The 17,381-nt window shown below is 39.7% G+C and overlaps 1 protein-coding gene across 1 annotated transcript in view; it reads left to right on the top strand.

Annotated features, from left to right (window-relative positions):
• The window catches only part of cacng3b (calcium channel, voltage-dependent, gamma subunit 3b), a 43,789-nt gene that overhangs the window by 21,128 nt on the left and 5,280 nt on the right, over positions 1–17,381 (top strand). Inside the window, exons 2-3 of the mRNA XM_041778270.1 lie at positions 13,147–13,230; positions 16,894–17,034. Of these exons, the coding sequence (XP_041634204.1) occupies positions 13,147–13,230; positions 16,894–17,034 (225 nt within the window). The remainder of the gene's footprint in view (positions 1–13,146; positions 13,231–16,893; positions 17,035–17,381) is intronic.

Here is a 17,381-nt window from a genome sequence, read left to right as displayed (position 1 = left end):
ATTTTGAGTCCTAATTATGAGATGTAGAATTGAAAATGTGAAATTAAAACACAAATTAATTTCTTTACCCACAATCCTGACTTCTTATCTAATTATTTTTACTCCTTACTTTTTCAGATTTTATGAATTAACAAGGATATTTTAAACAGTCAAGGATACATTTACATTTTCATACTTGTGGAAATCTGCAGACCTCATACTGATGGGCCAGTTATAACAGAAATATGAGATAATCCTGCAGGTCGGATTTAACTGTTCCACGGGCCGGATTTGGCCCCCTGGCCTTGAGTTTGACACCCCTGATTTAGAGCTTTGAAGTACTTACTCTCTGCACGCCCCCAAATCTGGTATTTCCACATGAATTATGTGACTGCAAACACCTTCTACCGTTCAGCCCTTATCTAGAGAAATAAATGTATTTTACTTGTTAAAGATTCTGCACATTTACAGATGTGTAAATGAAATATACGAGTATCTTTTGGTTGTAAACAAAGCTTTCCCACTCCATTCAAAATAAACTTGTTGGTAAGATAAGCTTGTTTTCAGTTGACTCAGATGTATTTGCAATGTGACTGCATTTTTGCCTCTAGGTCCTCACCTCATTTGCCCCTACCTGTCACAAACGCACCCGTCTCATTCTCTTCGTGTCACTTTGATCTCTGAATGAATTTCACTCACATGAATATCTGCTGACACGAGAGCTCTCCTGGTGACCTCAGTAGCCGGGGTCTTTCTAGGTCTCCTGATTTTACGGTGACTTATGGTGTTACTGTGTTTGACCTGTAACTCCTCTGCACAGTGTGTGTATGTGTGGGTTTCTGTGTTTGTGTGGAAAGGGAGAAATCAAGGACAAACAGCTGATGCCTCGTGGTTGCTTTACACAATTGTTGGGGCATCTGGAACGGTGTGTTTTGTGTTTATCTCCTTTTTACCCTTGATTTGAGGCACTATTTCCTTCTAGTGGAATATTTTCACTGTTTAGTATGCACCTAAAGTACTCTCTGGTTTTATAATAAAAACAAGTCTGATACCGCAGGTGAATATATAGTTATGTTTATTCTAAAAACACTGAATCTTAACTTGTCAGAACATCCACTTCCCTTGTTTTGATTGAGTTAATGTTCACAGTGCAATCAATCAGTACATCACTGCTTTAATCAAAATAAATTTCCTAATGTGATGTGAAGATTTAGCGAATGTGTGCATCAATTTGTATTAAATTGTAATGGATTCTATTCTATAGCCTTAAATACAAGGAGATGAAAGCAGAAGATGAAAGAAAAATCATAAATCAGACTAACAGGAGGAAATAGATCCCGAAAGAGAGAATTAGCTCAGTAACATTCAAAAGGACGATTAAGCAGAGAAATCTAAGAAGACAGAGAGATGAGGAGGGAAGTTAATAAAAGAAAATGAAGGGTTTTACTCACATCTATCCAGCCTACATAGATTCTCACATACAAAACATGAACACAGTCTTATCAAAGCACATGCATAAATTACCTCAGACAAGCATCACAGCTTTCAGGTCAGCATTACTGTACAGGCAATAAATGTTTGCATGTCATTACCAATGACTTTAAACATTTTTCTGCATGACAAGCTCTCTGTGTGAACTTAAGTATTGGACAAAACAGTGGTGTTTAAGAAAATCAAGGAAGTCAATAAAGGCAATCTCCATACAGTTATCCACACTACAAGTGCACACTTTCAAGGTCACATTTCCAAATGCATAAGTGTGCATGAGTGCATAAGTTAAACTTATCAGGAGACCACTTTGGTGAGAGTGCACACCAAAATAAGGACCTCATACATAATGAGTGCAAACAAGACCATACTTTCAAGTGAGTACTGCAAAGTAAACACTTTTGAGTGCACACTTTGGAATGCATGTCTATTATCCAAGCAAGTTCTTTAAGGTGAACACTTTAAAGCACATACTTTACAACGCAAACTTGAATTGTAAAGTTTCAAGTGCTTTTTTCAATTGCAAACTTTACAGAGTACACTTTTGAGAACACACTTATTAAGTGCAAAATTAAAAGACCATACTGTCAACAGCACAAGGGCAAGTGGACACATTAGAGTACACAAGAACATTTTAAAGTGGATACTCAAAAGTAAGAGCACAACTATAGTAGCACACTTTAAGGGGAACATGCATTCACCAAGATTTGGGGTTTTCATTTGCATACTTACAATGTAAACTTTTAGGTGCACACTTCAAAGAGCAGTTTTTAATTGCACACTTTAGAGAATGCACTTTTTAGAACACACTTAATGAGTGCATACTTTAAAGAGCACATCAGAAGTGTAAGTGCACACCTTCAAGTTAGCACTTTTGAGCACATGGCTGCACACACCCAATTGACTACTTTCATTTGAGTGCACACTTTTGAGTGCAAATTTGGGATGCATAAATATTCATCACTGAGTCCATTCTTTAGGTCGGACACTTCATAGTGCACCTGTGATTGACTGGCGACCAGTCCAGGGTGTACCCCGCCTCTCGCCCATTGCCAGCTGGGATCGGCTCCAGCCCCCCGTGACCCCCAATGGGATAGGCAGTAAAGAAAATGGATGAGTAGATGGACGACTAAGTGCAAACTTTGAAGACCACACTATCAAAAGCATAAGTTAGGACTTCTAAGATAACACTTTTGAGTGAATGAGTGCACATTTTTTTAATTGATTTGTTTTTTAGGGCGTTTTAAGCCGTTGTTATAGAGTAGGAAAATGGATAGAGTCAGAAACAGGGATGAGAGAGTTGGGGAGAGACATGCTGGAAAGTAGCCACAGGCTGGACTTGGATCCAGGTTGCTCTCGTACATGGAGCTTGCCTTAACCCACTAGGCCTCCTGCACCCATAAGAGCACAGTCAGTGAGTGCACACTTTGGAATGCATTTCTGTTTAACAAATCAGTTCTTTAAGGTGATCAATTAGTGCAGACGTTAAAGACCACACCATCAAAAGCATAAGCGCACACTTTCAAGTTAACACTTTAAGTACAAGACTGCACACTTTTGATTGATTTCTTTCATTTGAGTGCACACTTTGAAGTGTATATGTGCTGACAACCAAGTACGTTCTTTCAAGTAAACAATTTTCAGATTGTGTGAGCACTTCCAAGTGCAGTCTCTCAATAGCATACTTCAGAGAATGCACTTTTTAGAACACACTTAATGACTGTAAAGCCTATCAAAGACATAAGCACACTTGGCTGCACACTTTGGATTGAATACTTTCATTTGAGTGCACACTTTGAAGTCCATATATGTTGACAACCGAATCAGCTCTTTCAGGGGGAAAATTTCAAGTGCACATTTAAGTGCACACTTCCAGGTGCACACTTTCAGTCAGTTTTGTGCACACTTTGAAGTTTTTTTAGTCACATTATTAGTAAATTTTATCTACTTGTTGTTATCACAGAGATTATTTCAGAATAAACTACGTAATCAAGACAATATTTAAATGCAATGCTGTTGGGTTTACTATAAAACCAACATTCTCCTTGGGCAATTAAATTCCTTTAAGCATTAGGCTGACATTTAAAACACTTCTCTATTAAGTTACTCTATTTCCTCTGTGGATGCTATCATAAAAAAACTGCACTCAAGTCAGACAGAGGGATAAAATCAAACCAACAGCCAGCTGTAGTTTGGAATTTTTTGCAGCTTTTCAATTAATCTAACAAAATTTATCCACATATTTTCAATCCAGTCCATGTAATAAATGTATTCATGAACTGTCGGTGCTCATTTACAGTAAACAGTCCGGCCTAGTGTTTGCGTACGTGTGGGTGAGTGTGTGTTTCACCGGTTTCTCTTTGATGAGATCATAGGTTGGTTGTGACACTTGACATAAGTCTGTGTGACAGCTACTGACTCACTCACTGATACAGCATATGAAGGTAGCTGTTCAGAACCTCAGTGAGGGCTGAGAAATGTGTGACAGGTGTACACCCACCTATACACACATACAGACAAACACTCGGTTGCAGAAGTGGGGCTGTGTCTGTTTGTAGACAGTTGTACAAAACCTGCGTCTCTTCTCTTCAGACACAACTGATTCAGATTGTTTTTCTACTGCCTGCTGCTTTTTAAATTTAACTATGCTCTAGATTTTCATTCATTTGCCCTACAACAGACATATAATTCTGGATAATTCTGAATACACTACAGTTTAAAGAAATAGTTCAGTATTATTAAACGTGTCGTATGTGGAAATTGTTATAGTAATAAGATTAGCTACAGAGGAAGCTGGTCAAAGTGCCCCCTTAAAGGACAACATTCAGTCAGCAAACCAGAGAGCCAGCTCTCATTCCCTTTAAGAGCTGGGTGCACCTGCCGGCTTTGTGCATTGATATTTACACTGTTAATTTAAGTGTTTAGTTTTAAATAAACCAAACTTCCTGCCACCTTATTGATAGGGATCAGTATCGAAAACTGGTACTGACATGGTAGTGATACCAACACATCCAATACCTACAGCAGTGGTTCTCAAATGGTGTGTCAAGGCACACCCGTGTGCCCTGAGGCAAGTCAAGGCATGCCTTGGGGATCTGGCTGGGCCCCTGAAAAAACCCCAGAGAATGGGCCCTCTCCAGTTGTGATTTATTGATGATATCAGTGTATGAGTGTTGGATCAGTAGCATTGGTGCTAGCATCCTGGCTAACAGTTACCTCATTTGGCAAGTCATTATTGAGTTAAAATTGGTGTTGAAATTATTAATTCATGCTTCTTTTAACCAAGTTAACCAATTTTTCTACCTATTTCGCCACTTATTTCCTGCTTTTTTTTTTTTTTTTTTTGCAATTTTGCACCTTTTTTTAATACTTTGTGCCACATTTAACCCATTTTTGCTACCTTTTTGCCGATTTTGCTTACTTTTGCTATTATTTGGACATTCATTGCCATTTTTTTCATCACTTTTAACCCCTTTTTATCACCATTTAGCAACTTTAAGCCTTTATGCCACTTTTCTGCCACTTGTTACCTATTTTGCCACCTTTTTGACACTTTCAACCCATTTTTGCCACCTTCTTGCCAATTTCTGCTCACTTTGGCCATGTTTTTGCCCAATTTAAAATTTTTTTTTCAATTGCTTTCAACTTATTTTTACCCCCTTTTAAAAACATTTAACCCTTTTTGGCAACTTGTAACACATTTTTTGCCACTTTTTTGACATTTTCAACATGTTTTTGCCGCTTTTAACCCATTTTTTGGCCCCTTATTCCAGTTGTTACCCATTTTTGACTCTGTCTTGTCACTTTTCCCAATTTCGCCTTTTTTTTCATCACTTTTAACCAAATTTTGCCACCCCCAGATGGCCCTTTTATCCCCCTTATGGGCCACATTGACTGTTATATTATTTAAAATGTCAGTTTTGAATTGATATATATATGATGTGCTTTGAGATTTTGGCTTAACCTTAGGCGTGCCTTGGGCGAACAAAGTTTGAAAACCACTGACCTGCATGACCGAACTACAACACAGACACTGATACTTTATTTTGATGCCCTGCCACCCAATGAAAAGCTACATTATACATTAATTGCTCTCCTATTATTGTGCTCTGAAACACAGAAGACACATAATGGACACTGTATGATATGTGTTGTTGGAGTGGTGTGAAGTTTTATGTGGGTAGCATTCCCACAACATCAGAAACAACCAAAAAAACATGGTGAGGACAGACTGACAGGAGTGGCAGGTTTATGCTTACTTGTGTTCTCTGGGTTTAACATTAAATAACCTGTAAACATTTATCTACTTATTTTTTATACTGGAATCCATGGCTTTGCTCTACAACACGTCCATAATTACAACTGGACAGTCTTTATATCAGTAGAATATACTGGCAGTGGCACTTATAGAAATGCATAAGATTTATTATAAAGCCTGTTGCAGCGTGTGCGTCTGTAGTTATTGGGAGGTACACACTACAGCGGACACACACAGAGGAGAGCTTGGAAACAAACAAAAGCAGAAACAAAAGCTTCCCATCTCTCAGCTCTCTATGCCATTAAAAACTGTATCAACAAATGTGTCGGTATTAAATGGTACAACACCATCTTGATTCTATGTAATCTAAGTCCATGTAGGATGATTGGGGTGTGTGTGTGTGTTTAAGTGTGTTTTGGCTGGTGATTTAGATTCCAGACTGCTAAGACACAAATAAAAACAAGTCATCTATCTCTGTGTATCCCTTGCACTGTCCTCTACGTCCATGAGTGTGTCTGTTTGTGTGCATTTTTCACCGACATTCATCAGGATGGTTCGATACATTAAAAGGCGGGAGCTGTAATGGATTCTGTGTCTGACAAACACGAGACAGAGCTCTGACTGATGGTGCTTTTAACCTCCATGCTGCCAACATTAAACTGTAAATGCTACAATAGCTTCTGTGAAGAGTCAAACAGGGTAACGATAAAGGAGGGAAGGAGGAAGATATTTGTGAATTGTTGCCTAAAATCAACAACATGGGACAACATCATCGAGCAGTTTAAAGATAGGACTTCGCTCTTTATGCTTATTAATTTTACAGATTATGTAGAAGTGTGGTTATTTCAGTCAAAGGGATACTTCAACATTTTGGCAAATTCGCCCATTGCCATAGTTTGAATAGTCTTAGTAATAGGTTTGTTACCTTTAGTTGCCCATGCAAGCTATTTTTAGCTCTGCTCTGACAGCTGCTCTGCCAACTCTGTGGAGTCTTATGGTATCCCGGCTTTCCCTCATCAAACTCATCAAATACACAATCCAACAACTTCAAAATGCTCTCATGTGCACATTCATCATGCCATGAAATAACCATGGAGCATTACGAGACAGAGTCGTTTTAAGGTAAATGCAAAGCCGGAACTGCCAAGTAACTATGGTACTGCCACAGGTGCGCACTGTGTCACTCCACCCAGTGGTTTACTCAGAAAGTAATTCTGAGTATTTGCTTCATGTGTCGTTATGTTACATAATTATATGTTATTATTTCATAGCGTGGTGAATGTGCAGGTCACAACTTGTCCACGAGTGTTTTGGAGTTGTTGGATTGTGTATTTGATGAGTTTGGCACGCCAGGTTAAAAAAAATCTGGTATCTGGTAAACCACTCATAGACAGCGTTTGGGAAAGGGCAGAGCCTTTGAAAGAAAGTCATGTCCTATCATAATTTCTTGTCATATCTTGTTTTATCATACTGCTATGTATCCTGTCATGATGCTTGTATTCATTGTAACATATAAATATTTGTATGTATCATATAGCATCGTATAGTAAGGATTCAACATATACTATTGTATAGTATTGTGTCGTATTGTAATGTATTGAATTGTGTTGTATCGTATCATGTCCTATAATGTCATATCCTATTGCATCATATTGTTTTGTATAGCATTCTGCAAACCCCACAATACCTGATTTGATACCATAGCAAACAAACAAGAAACCCTAGGAACCCAATGTTGAACAACATTTCAGTACTACCAAACCATAGCCAACATATTCTATCTGTCAGGATCCTTTACAGTTTTTTAAATGACATCTTTAGAATTTCATCTATCCAGTCATTATCTGTACTCTTTGTCCCATTTCTGGCACAGCGGGAGACTGGAGCTGAACCGTGGACAAGAAGGAGGGTACAGTCACTAGTCAATCAAAGGACTGATAAATTGAGACAAACAACCAGGCACATTCATACCTTCAGGCAATTTAGAACCTCCAATTAACCTAACAAGCATGTCTTGGACTGTGGGAGAAGCTGGAGTACCCTGAGAGAACATATGCATGCACAGATAGAACAAGTTAAGTCAAACCAGCATTACAACCAGGATCATTTTGCTGTGGGGCAACAGAGTAACTGCATATGGCTATTTTTAGAATTTCAGGGTATAATGTGTGTTTAAAAGTTTCTTATCCACTTGTTAGAGGTTTTACTTTATCAAATCTACTCGGTGTTTTATAGTGTTCAAAGATTTTTTTCATCATTCTTTTTGTTGGCTTGCTTTTCCACATGACAACTCATAGCAATCATAGCAACTTTTATATCAACCACAAACAAGGAAGGAGGGAAAATGGGGAAATGTAAGTTCAAGGATATTTGGCTTTAAGTTGTAGAAATTATGAGGCTTCTTGGAAGAAGTACAATAGCATTTTTTTTTAACTAAAGCTGGTGAGTCCTACATGAAATCTGAAAAGCAAAGCTCAATAAATCATATGTAATTTGTAGCAATATATCGTGGTTTAGAGAACTGTTATATTTTGATAATACATTTTTTTCTATGTTTCATAAAACATTGGGGGAAAAATCCATATTTACAAAATGAAGAACACTTAAACTCACACAGTGATTCTGTAAGGACACAATACTCATAGCATTTCTGTAAAAAGATAATATTTCTGAATCTATCCATCAGAGGTAAGTGATTGACTGGCAGCAGAAGCAGCTGAGCTATCTTTGGCAGGAATCAGAATCAGTTTAAATGGTCAGATATGATTAGTCTGTTGATAACAATATTTCTCTTCCCTGTGACCAAAGGTGGGAAAAGTACAAGCCCACTGTACTCCTGTAAAAGTACAGCTATTTTGGTGAAACTTTATCCATCCATTGCCTGCGCCGCTTGTCCCATTCAGGGTCGTGGGCGGGCTGAAGACTATCCATCTGTCATTGGGCAAGGGGGGTTACACCCTGTAATGATCACCAGTCAATCCCAGGGTTTGGTTAGAATTTACTTGAGTAGAAATAAAATACTCGAGTAAATTTTATCTCCGATTTTGTTTGTGATTTCCCTGGACAGGTTCTCAAGGCACAGCCAGAGGCAGGAGGGTTTTTGGATGAGTGACCTCAGAATTTTATCTCTGCTTTGCAGATGACATGGTTTTGTTGGCTTCCTCAGCACCAACATGTGCTGGAGCGATTAGTATCTGAGTGCAGAGGGATGGGGGTCAGCACCTCCAAGTGTGAGGCCATGGTTCTCTGATGATAAACAGTGAATTGCTCCCTCCAGGTGGGAGGGAAAGAGTGTGAAGAAGTTCAGATTTCTCAGGGTCTTGTTCACAAGTGAGGGTAGAATGGACTATGAGATTGACACGTGGATTGCAGCACTGGCAGTGGTGGAGATATTGCACTGGATTGTTGTAGCAAAGAGGGAGCTGAGATGGAGGGCAAAGCTCTCGACTTACCGGTCGATCTTCACTCCAATCCTCACCTAGGGTGAGGAGCTCTGACATCCGGAGGAAGCTCAAAGTAGAGCCACTGCTCCTTTGTCTCAAAAGGAGCCAGTAAAGGTGGTTCAGGCATCTGATGAAATAGGCAAGCCTTCTGTTCTCTAGATTCTCACTGGTAATATGCACGTATCAGACACATAGGACGCAACGCTCAGACTGAACACCCTGACTTGTTCTATGCCTAAATGAAAATCAAACCGTGATGCAACTGTTACATGGCCGCTTTGCATCAAGCTACTGTGCAAAGTGGCAACTAATCTGAGAAGAAGCTCTACACATTACTTTTTGTTACTGTTTTATTGATATTAACCTTGCAAAGCAGATAAATTGGTCTGATTCCACTTCTGCCATCTTGCAAAGCTCCAGTCAGAAACGATTGTACCAGGTATAAAAACAGACCTGACCAATCAGCATTATTTTAGGTAATAAGGCAGTAACACGAGTGGGGTTTAGCTGCACTGGAAGCCGTTAGTAATGCCTTAGGTTGTAGGTTTAGTATGGCAGCAGTTTTATCAGAACTAGACTGTATTTCTTCATTAAAACAAGCAAAGAAAAGCAATGTAAGCTTTACATAATAGGAAAAGGGTTGTCACCTTTTTTCCGACCAGCTTTGTCATGAGTTTAAGACAGTAACAGGTGAGGTTTAGTTGTACTTCAGGCCTGTATTTACAACGGCTGCCGCTGGTGTAGCAATTAGCTTGGATGTAGCTACAGTATGGCGGCAGTTTTATCAGAACTGGGCAACAGTTTCTATATTAAACATGAGCAGAAAGCCACACTGAAAGCCTCTCTTGGCTGAGAAGATGTTTTTGCCCTTCTCCCAACCGACCTCGGCATGAGTTTTATCCACCAACAAGCTCCACCATTCTTAAACTACAACATCACCAGCCTTTAGAACACAGGTATTACCAGAGCTGTGCACACCTAATACATTTTGTTGTTGTAAAGATGGTTTTATATGTATGTGCCTTTATGCATGAATGTTAAATCCAAAGATCATCATTTTTAAACGCCATCCTGGTCAATCAAAGTCTCAGTCACAGTTTAGTCACTATTCCTGCTCTCTGCAGAGCTGATGAATCAATTTATGAATGAATTTCTGTGCTTGTGTGTACTGAGAAGAACCTCTTCATATGCAAATAAGCAATTAGTGTTGAGTCGTTTCGTTGTTCATCTCAGCCTCCATCCTCCCGTTTCTCTCTAATTCTCCTGCGTCGTTTTACCACCAAACCGCTTTCAACCGGCACTTCCTCTTCTCCTCATCCTCCTTCATCTCACTCTATCCCCTCTTCCCCTTCATCCCCGCTGAGTCCACACACACACACCTCTATCTGCCATCCCCTGTGGTGTTGACCATGTGTGAATGGGACTGAATGATGGCACGGAAAGAAGCGGATACACACACATGAAGGCCAACAGATATGTGTGTGTGTGTTTGACTCGTCCTGAAGAGGATGACTCACTCTCTGCCTGATACTCGGCACACTCGTGGGAGACTGAATCCTCGTCGATGCAGCACAAACAACACACTCTGATTTAAACAATGTAGATGCAGACAGCTTTTCCTAACATGCATGATTGATGGAGTTCATGTATCAGTGTAATGAGCCCGTATGATGTGTGCTCGCTTGATGGCTCTATTTTAGTGGCTGTGGATATTGTGTGTGTGGAGTGTGATAAGGCTTTTCATTGGTGTTTTCCACACATGCCCTGAAGGCTTTAGCTCTGTCCTGCATCATCTGTTATCTTTCTCTCTCTTTTTTCTCTCTCTTCTTCTTCTACAACTCCTTTTCTGCCACTTTCTCTGCTGTTGGTGTATACAGTCTCGTCCTCAATGAAAAAAAACACAACCAGGGAAAAAACATGATTGATTATTGACCAAAAAAAACCTAAACGATTGAAAAAAACAATTACTAGAATCACACCAACAGGGATTGTAATGACACTGTATTCAAATACAAGTGCTTCAATATAGATTTAGCCTCCACTATTCTTGGAAGGCTTTCCACAAGATTTTGGAGTGTTTCTGTGGGATTTTTTGCCCATTCATTCTGTAGAGCATTTATAAGTTCAGGGACTGACGCTGGGCGAGAAGGCCTGGCTCACAATATCGTTCCATTTCATCCCAAAGGTGCTCCATCAGGTTGAAGTCAGGGTTTCACACCAAAGTCAAACCATGTCTTTATAGTCCTTGCTTTTTGGACTGGGGCACAGTCATGTTGGAATAGAAAATGGTCTACCCCAAACTGCTAAAAGTTGGAAGCATAGCATTGACCAAAATGTAAATTGAATTTGGAGATAAGGGCCCTAGTAACCTGGCACGCCAGATGGACTTGTTTCACACATCCATCTGGAAAACCTTCAATACTAAGCATCTGGGAAAGGGCAGGACCAATCTTCACTGATTGGTCCTGTCACTTTCTAACCGGGCCAAAACATTTCAGACGGGAGCTTTGTAAGATGGATTCGCCAGTGAAAAATAAGGAAATTGGCGTATCCATCTGCTTTGCAAGGTTAGGGCCCTAGCCCAAACCTTGAAAAACAGCTCCATACTATTATCCCTCCTCCATCAGACTTCACAGTTGACAGTTGTAGTCAGGCATCGACCAAACTAGGGCTGGGCAATTAATCGAAAATTAGATTAAATCGCAATATGGCCTGCTGCAATGTTCAAATCGCAAAAGATGCAAAATTTTTTTGACCTGAAATTTATGTCAAAATACCAGTTTTCAACTCTTTTGCAGCAGAGATGTTATGCATGACATATCATGCAATCATTCAGGTGCCATTATTTTTTAGAATAGTCTACAAAAAAATCCTAGCTTCTTCTTTTTAGTACTTTTTAAAAATTAAATATAAGAATGACGAAAACCCTTCCATGCAACAATTCATATCCAATTTGCAACACCAATCAAAATCATCAGAATTAGACACTTTTAAAGAATTGTTCAACCCTTGTTTAGGAATAAAGGAAAGTTGAGGAATAATCGCATATCAAATCGCAATTGCAATATTGAGGGAAAAAAATCGCAATTAGATTATTGTCCAAAATCGTTCAGCCCTAGACCAAACCCAGACTCGCCCATATGACTGCCAAGCAGAGAAATGTTATTCATCCCTTCACTGAACATGTTTCCATTTCTCCAGAGTCCAGTGTCGTGATTTGCACCACTACATCCGCGTTGGACTTGCCGATGTGAGGCTTGCATGCAGCTTCAACCCATCCATGAAGCTCCCACCACACAGTTGTTGTGCTTACATTAATGTTAATGGAACTCTTCAGCTATGGAATCAGCAGTGGTGACTTTCGAGCACCATTTGCATTAGCAGTCGTTGACCTCGCTGTGTATGTATGCGGTCCGCTAAGTTGCTGTTGTTCCTAAACTCTTCCACTTTCTTAAAATATCACTTACAGTGGACTGCAAGCGGGGGTAAGCGAGTGACAAGGAAGCAGTGGTCACTGTTCTGAATCATCAGTCACCCATTCAAATGATTTGGACTGGTGTGAAAATTTGCATGAAATTGAACCTATTCTGAAAAAAAAAGGATGAAAATGTTGGCATTAGTGTGCAAACATGATTAGGACATTAGGACAGTGTGCAAAGCCCTTTAGTTTGCAAAGTTTAGATGTTCTCCTCATGCATTGGTTCTTTCCGGCTTCCTTCCACCACCAAAACTTGTTTAGTTGCTTTATTGGTGACTCTAAATTGCCCATAGGTGTGAGTGTGAGCCTGCCTGGTTGTTTGTCTCTATGTCAGCCCTACGATTGACTGGCAATCAGTCCAGCTCTTGCCCAATAACAGCTGGGACAGGTTCCAGCCCCCTGCGACCTTAAAAGGGATAAGCGGTGTAGAAAATGGATGGATGGATTTCATAAATTGTCTTCTTTCTTACACTGATCCGACGTGTTTCTCTCTCCTTCAGGAACCTTCAGAGGTGTGTGTAAGAAGATTGATCACTTCCCAGAGGATGCCGACTATGAAGCAGACGCTGCCGAGTATCTCCTCAGTAAGTTTGATACCAATACAAGCCCAACACGTAGCTTACATAAGTCTGGATTTCACACAAAATGCCTTTAAAGACCAGGGCTAACCCTCCTCTTTGGTGAATTCAGTCCTATGAAACGTTGGCTGGACTGTAAATGAGGAAACTCTGGCTGACATGCTGACATTAAAGCAGACAAAAAGGTCAATTAAAGAAGAGGGAAAAAGGAAATAGCTGCATAAATGATAGAACCATAAGTGAATGAGGCTAGATGAGCAGAAAGGGTTTAAACAGAGAGAACAAGAGCTTTAAATGGATGAGAAATGAAGGAGCAGTAATAGAAGAGAGAAAGAAAGAGAAGAGGAGGGGGTGGGTCTGTTTCTCTCTCTCTCTTAGTAAATACAGCGTAAAGATGGACAGAGCAAGAAAGCAGCAACAAAAAAAGCTTGTGGGGAGGGCTGAATTCAGCCTGAGCATCTTTTTCATTGCTCCACTGAACACAGAGCAACATCCCCAGAGGCAGCCACTTAGATTGCAAGCCTCAGAGCCAGTCAGCCAATGAGGAGCAGGGACCTAGTGACCGCCATTGCATACAGCCCAGGGGTGTGGGCCACAGGGGCGGGGCATACATGCTAGGCCGCATGAAGCCACTGGTCGCATCGGCTGACATGCCGAGCTTTAAACATAAAGGAAAAGGATGCACATGAAGAATGGTGCAGGATTTGCATGCTTCTGTTCCAATACACTTAAACATCGGCTCTCTAAATCCGGCACAGCTCAGCCCTCCAGGACAAGCTGTCTGTAAATATCCTCCAATATGTCTGCACATCATTCACACATATGGAGCTCTGACAAATACTTCACTCCTACTGTAGCCTCGTTTTCATCTTCATCATCTCTGCTTGTCATTATTTTGCCTCACATATGTGTCAGTGTGACTCTCCATCTGTCTTGGTTTTTCTCCATCTTCTGTCTCTCTCGCTCTCTCTGCTCTGAATGCTTTAACATGTTCTGGACTCGGACTCAGTCAAGCATGAAGGGGTATATTCAACCATGTGTTTGCATCTCAGTGTTCCTCATGTGTGTAAAAGCGTGGGTTTGAGCTGCCATATTTTCAGAGTTTTAACCCTGTTTGAATTAGTGATGCACCGATTGTGAAAATCAGGGCCAATGCAGAGACTAATGTTGAATATAATATTTTGACTGATGCTGATGTTTTTTCATTCAAGTCCCCGTGAAGTGAAATCCAAACTTTGTGTCTTAACACACTAAATATTTTGGAATAAGGTTTCTGTAAACATGTGAAAACACTGAGATCTATGTGTGACTAATTTTTTTATTTACACTGTTTTTCACCTCTTTCCCAGCTTGGTTAAATTTGGGGGAGGCAAATAAATGAAGCCATGACATCACCAGTCTTGATGGGGAATGACCCCGCCCCCCTAATGCGACAAGGGTATAAAATCACTGAGAAGTTCATCTCAATACAGTCTGCTGTTAGCTGATGCCACTGCCTTTATTGAAAGTTAACAGCCAGTTATATGCTGTGTTTTTGTTCATTATGAGGTAAATTTCCCAAATGTATCAGCAGGGCTGGCCTACAGGTCATTAAAATGATCACAACAGAGATTTGTGCCAGAGGATCTAATTTTTCTGGAGTGGGCGTGGCTTCAGCTCATTGAACCGACACGCCCACACTGTCCTAGAGCAGATTTTACTGTCGTTTTTCATGATTTTGAAGCTCAATTTTATAAACTTAGAGATATTTTTCATGACTGAAATTTAGCCTTGTGCTTCATAACACAGTGGCCTATCACACAACAAACCTAAAATACTTCTTTTTTTTTTCATCACTTTACAGGAACTTTAACTGTTATTTGTTTAATTTTTGTGATTGTTAACTTCCTCACAGACCAAAATTTATTCTCATTGTTGAAGAGCAGTACAGTCCTGTTCTTTATCATTTTAGAGGGGGCAAATTCAACTATTGAAATCCACAACAACTTTATTTAAACATATTTAACGAAAAAAGATATTTAATAAACTGTTGCATACCCTCTTCAGGCTGAAATAAGCGGTGCCTGGTCCACACGGAAATGAATTGAGGTGTATAGGCAAAAGGGGATCTTTTGTATCGGCGTTTCATCCACACGGAAACGGCGTTTCGGGTGACTGTAAACAATACTTTTTGAAAAAGGGTCCCAGAGTGCATAAAACCATAAATGACTACCGTTTTGTCTCCATGTGGACAGCTATCTGCATCTTTCTTGAAACAATTATGTCACACATAGCGTAGCTCTCTTATGGCGCCAGCGCGGGTCCAGCCAAAACAATAATCTTCTTTCTTTTCGTGCATTTCCGAGACAGCGTTACAGCACCACTTATAGGCTTAGCATGTGCACTACATCGTTTTCAGTTGTTTTCAGTGGTTCTGTGTTTACGCGCATATTTCCTGAAATGATTCTGTCTTTACAGAAAACTTTTTCAAAACGAAATGGCAATATATCATTTCGTCTCCATGTGGACGGGGCCTCAGAGTCCTTCAGGTTGGCTTTTTTGTTTTGCACTGAGGGAAGCTTCTGTCTGGCCACACTGTCATAAGCCCAGATCAGTGGAGGGCTGCAGTGATGGTTGTCCTTCTGAAACTTTGTCCCATCTCCACACAGGATCTCTAAAGCTCACTTGGATTAACCATTGTTTGGCAACCAACAATCCTCTCTCTGAACTCTGCAGACAGTTTCTTTGACCTAATTTCTTGCGTTTTGCTCTGGTATGCTTTGTCAGCTGTGAAGCCTTCTATAGAGAGGTGTGTGCCAGTGTTAATGTCGTTGATTAAAACTACGACTAAAATGTTCATCAACAACCTTTTTTCCATGACAAAAAATAGACTAAGACTGACAAAAATAGATCTGTGATGACTAAAACTAACAAAAATGAAGTTCAATTTTTGTCAGGATGACTAAAACTAGACTAAAATGTAATGTAGTTTTTGTCGGACATTCGTCGAATCTTTCTCTACTGTGGGTAAATCTGTCAAAAAACAATGCAGCTGTATCTATTCTGTCTCTGAGCTGTAGAAGCAGGGACCCCAGGTTTGCCAGAGTGCAGAGAACAAACTGCCATGATTTGGAACCAGATTTAGGCAACAAATAAATGCTTGGATTAAAAGTAAAGACTAAAATGTGAGGAGTTTTTATGGACTAAAACTAGACTAAAATGTTTTGAGTTTTTGTCGACTAAAATTAGACTTAAACCAAAAGACATTTCATCTTAAGACTAAACCTAAGACTAAAATAGAAAATAGCTGCCAGAATTTACACTGGTGTGTGCCTTTCCAAATCATGTCCAATCAATCTAAGTTACCGCAGGTGGACTCCAGTTAAGGTTTAGAAACATCTCAGCAAAGTTTAAAAGAAATAGGTGGAACCTGAGCTAAATTTCAAGTGTTTTTGAAAAGGATTTGAATACTTATGTCAGTGTGATATTTCATACATCTGCAAAAAAAAAAAAAAACTTTTTTTTTTCTTTTGTCAATATGGGGTACGGAGTGTAGATTTATGAAATAAATGAATTTAAACAACTATAGCATCAGGCTGCAACATAAGACAATTGAAAAAATGAACATGTCTGAATACTTTTTGAATGCATTGATTGTATAATTGATTTTCATCTCCTTTTCATAAACAGGAGCTGTACGAGCCTCCAGTATCTTCCCCATCATGAGTGTGGGTCTGCTGTTTCTGGGGGGCCTCTGTGTGGCCGCCAGTGAGTTTTACCGAAGTCGGCACAACGTCATCCTCAGTGCGGGGATCTTCTTTGTCTCTGCAGGTTAGTCTGCCTTCTCTCGTCTTTTGTCATTTTTTCTTTAATAAGTATTCAACTAAATATCCCATCTCACAGTGGCTATGAGTCATTCATTTTTATGAAGTAAACTTTTTTTTTCATGTTGATCTTGCTGCACAGCGGTGGTTTGGCTCTTTTATGCAAGAATGTCCACATACTGTTTGTCCTAACTTGTTGTTTACCTAATATCATCTAACTTAATTAAAACCCAACATCATTCAGGGATGTGTCAGGTATGAATAATAATAAATTCCTTCACAATGATGTAGAAGTAATAAAAGTACACAATAAAAATAAACCAAATATAGCAATAACAGCTATTTTAAAGTGGT

This window comes from Cheilinus undulatus, linkage group 21 (assembly GCF_018320785.1).
Source record: "Cheilinus undulatus linkage group 21, ASM1832078v1, whole genome shotgun sequence".
Lineage (NCBI taxonomy): Eukaryota > Metazoa > Chordata > Actinopteri > Labriformes > Labridae > Cheilinus > Cheilinus undulatus.
This window is presented reverse-complemented; position numbering and strand designations above follow the sequence as displayed.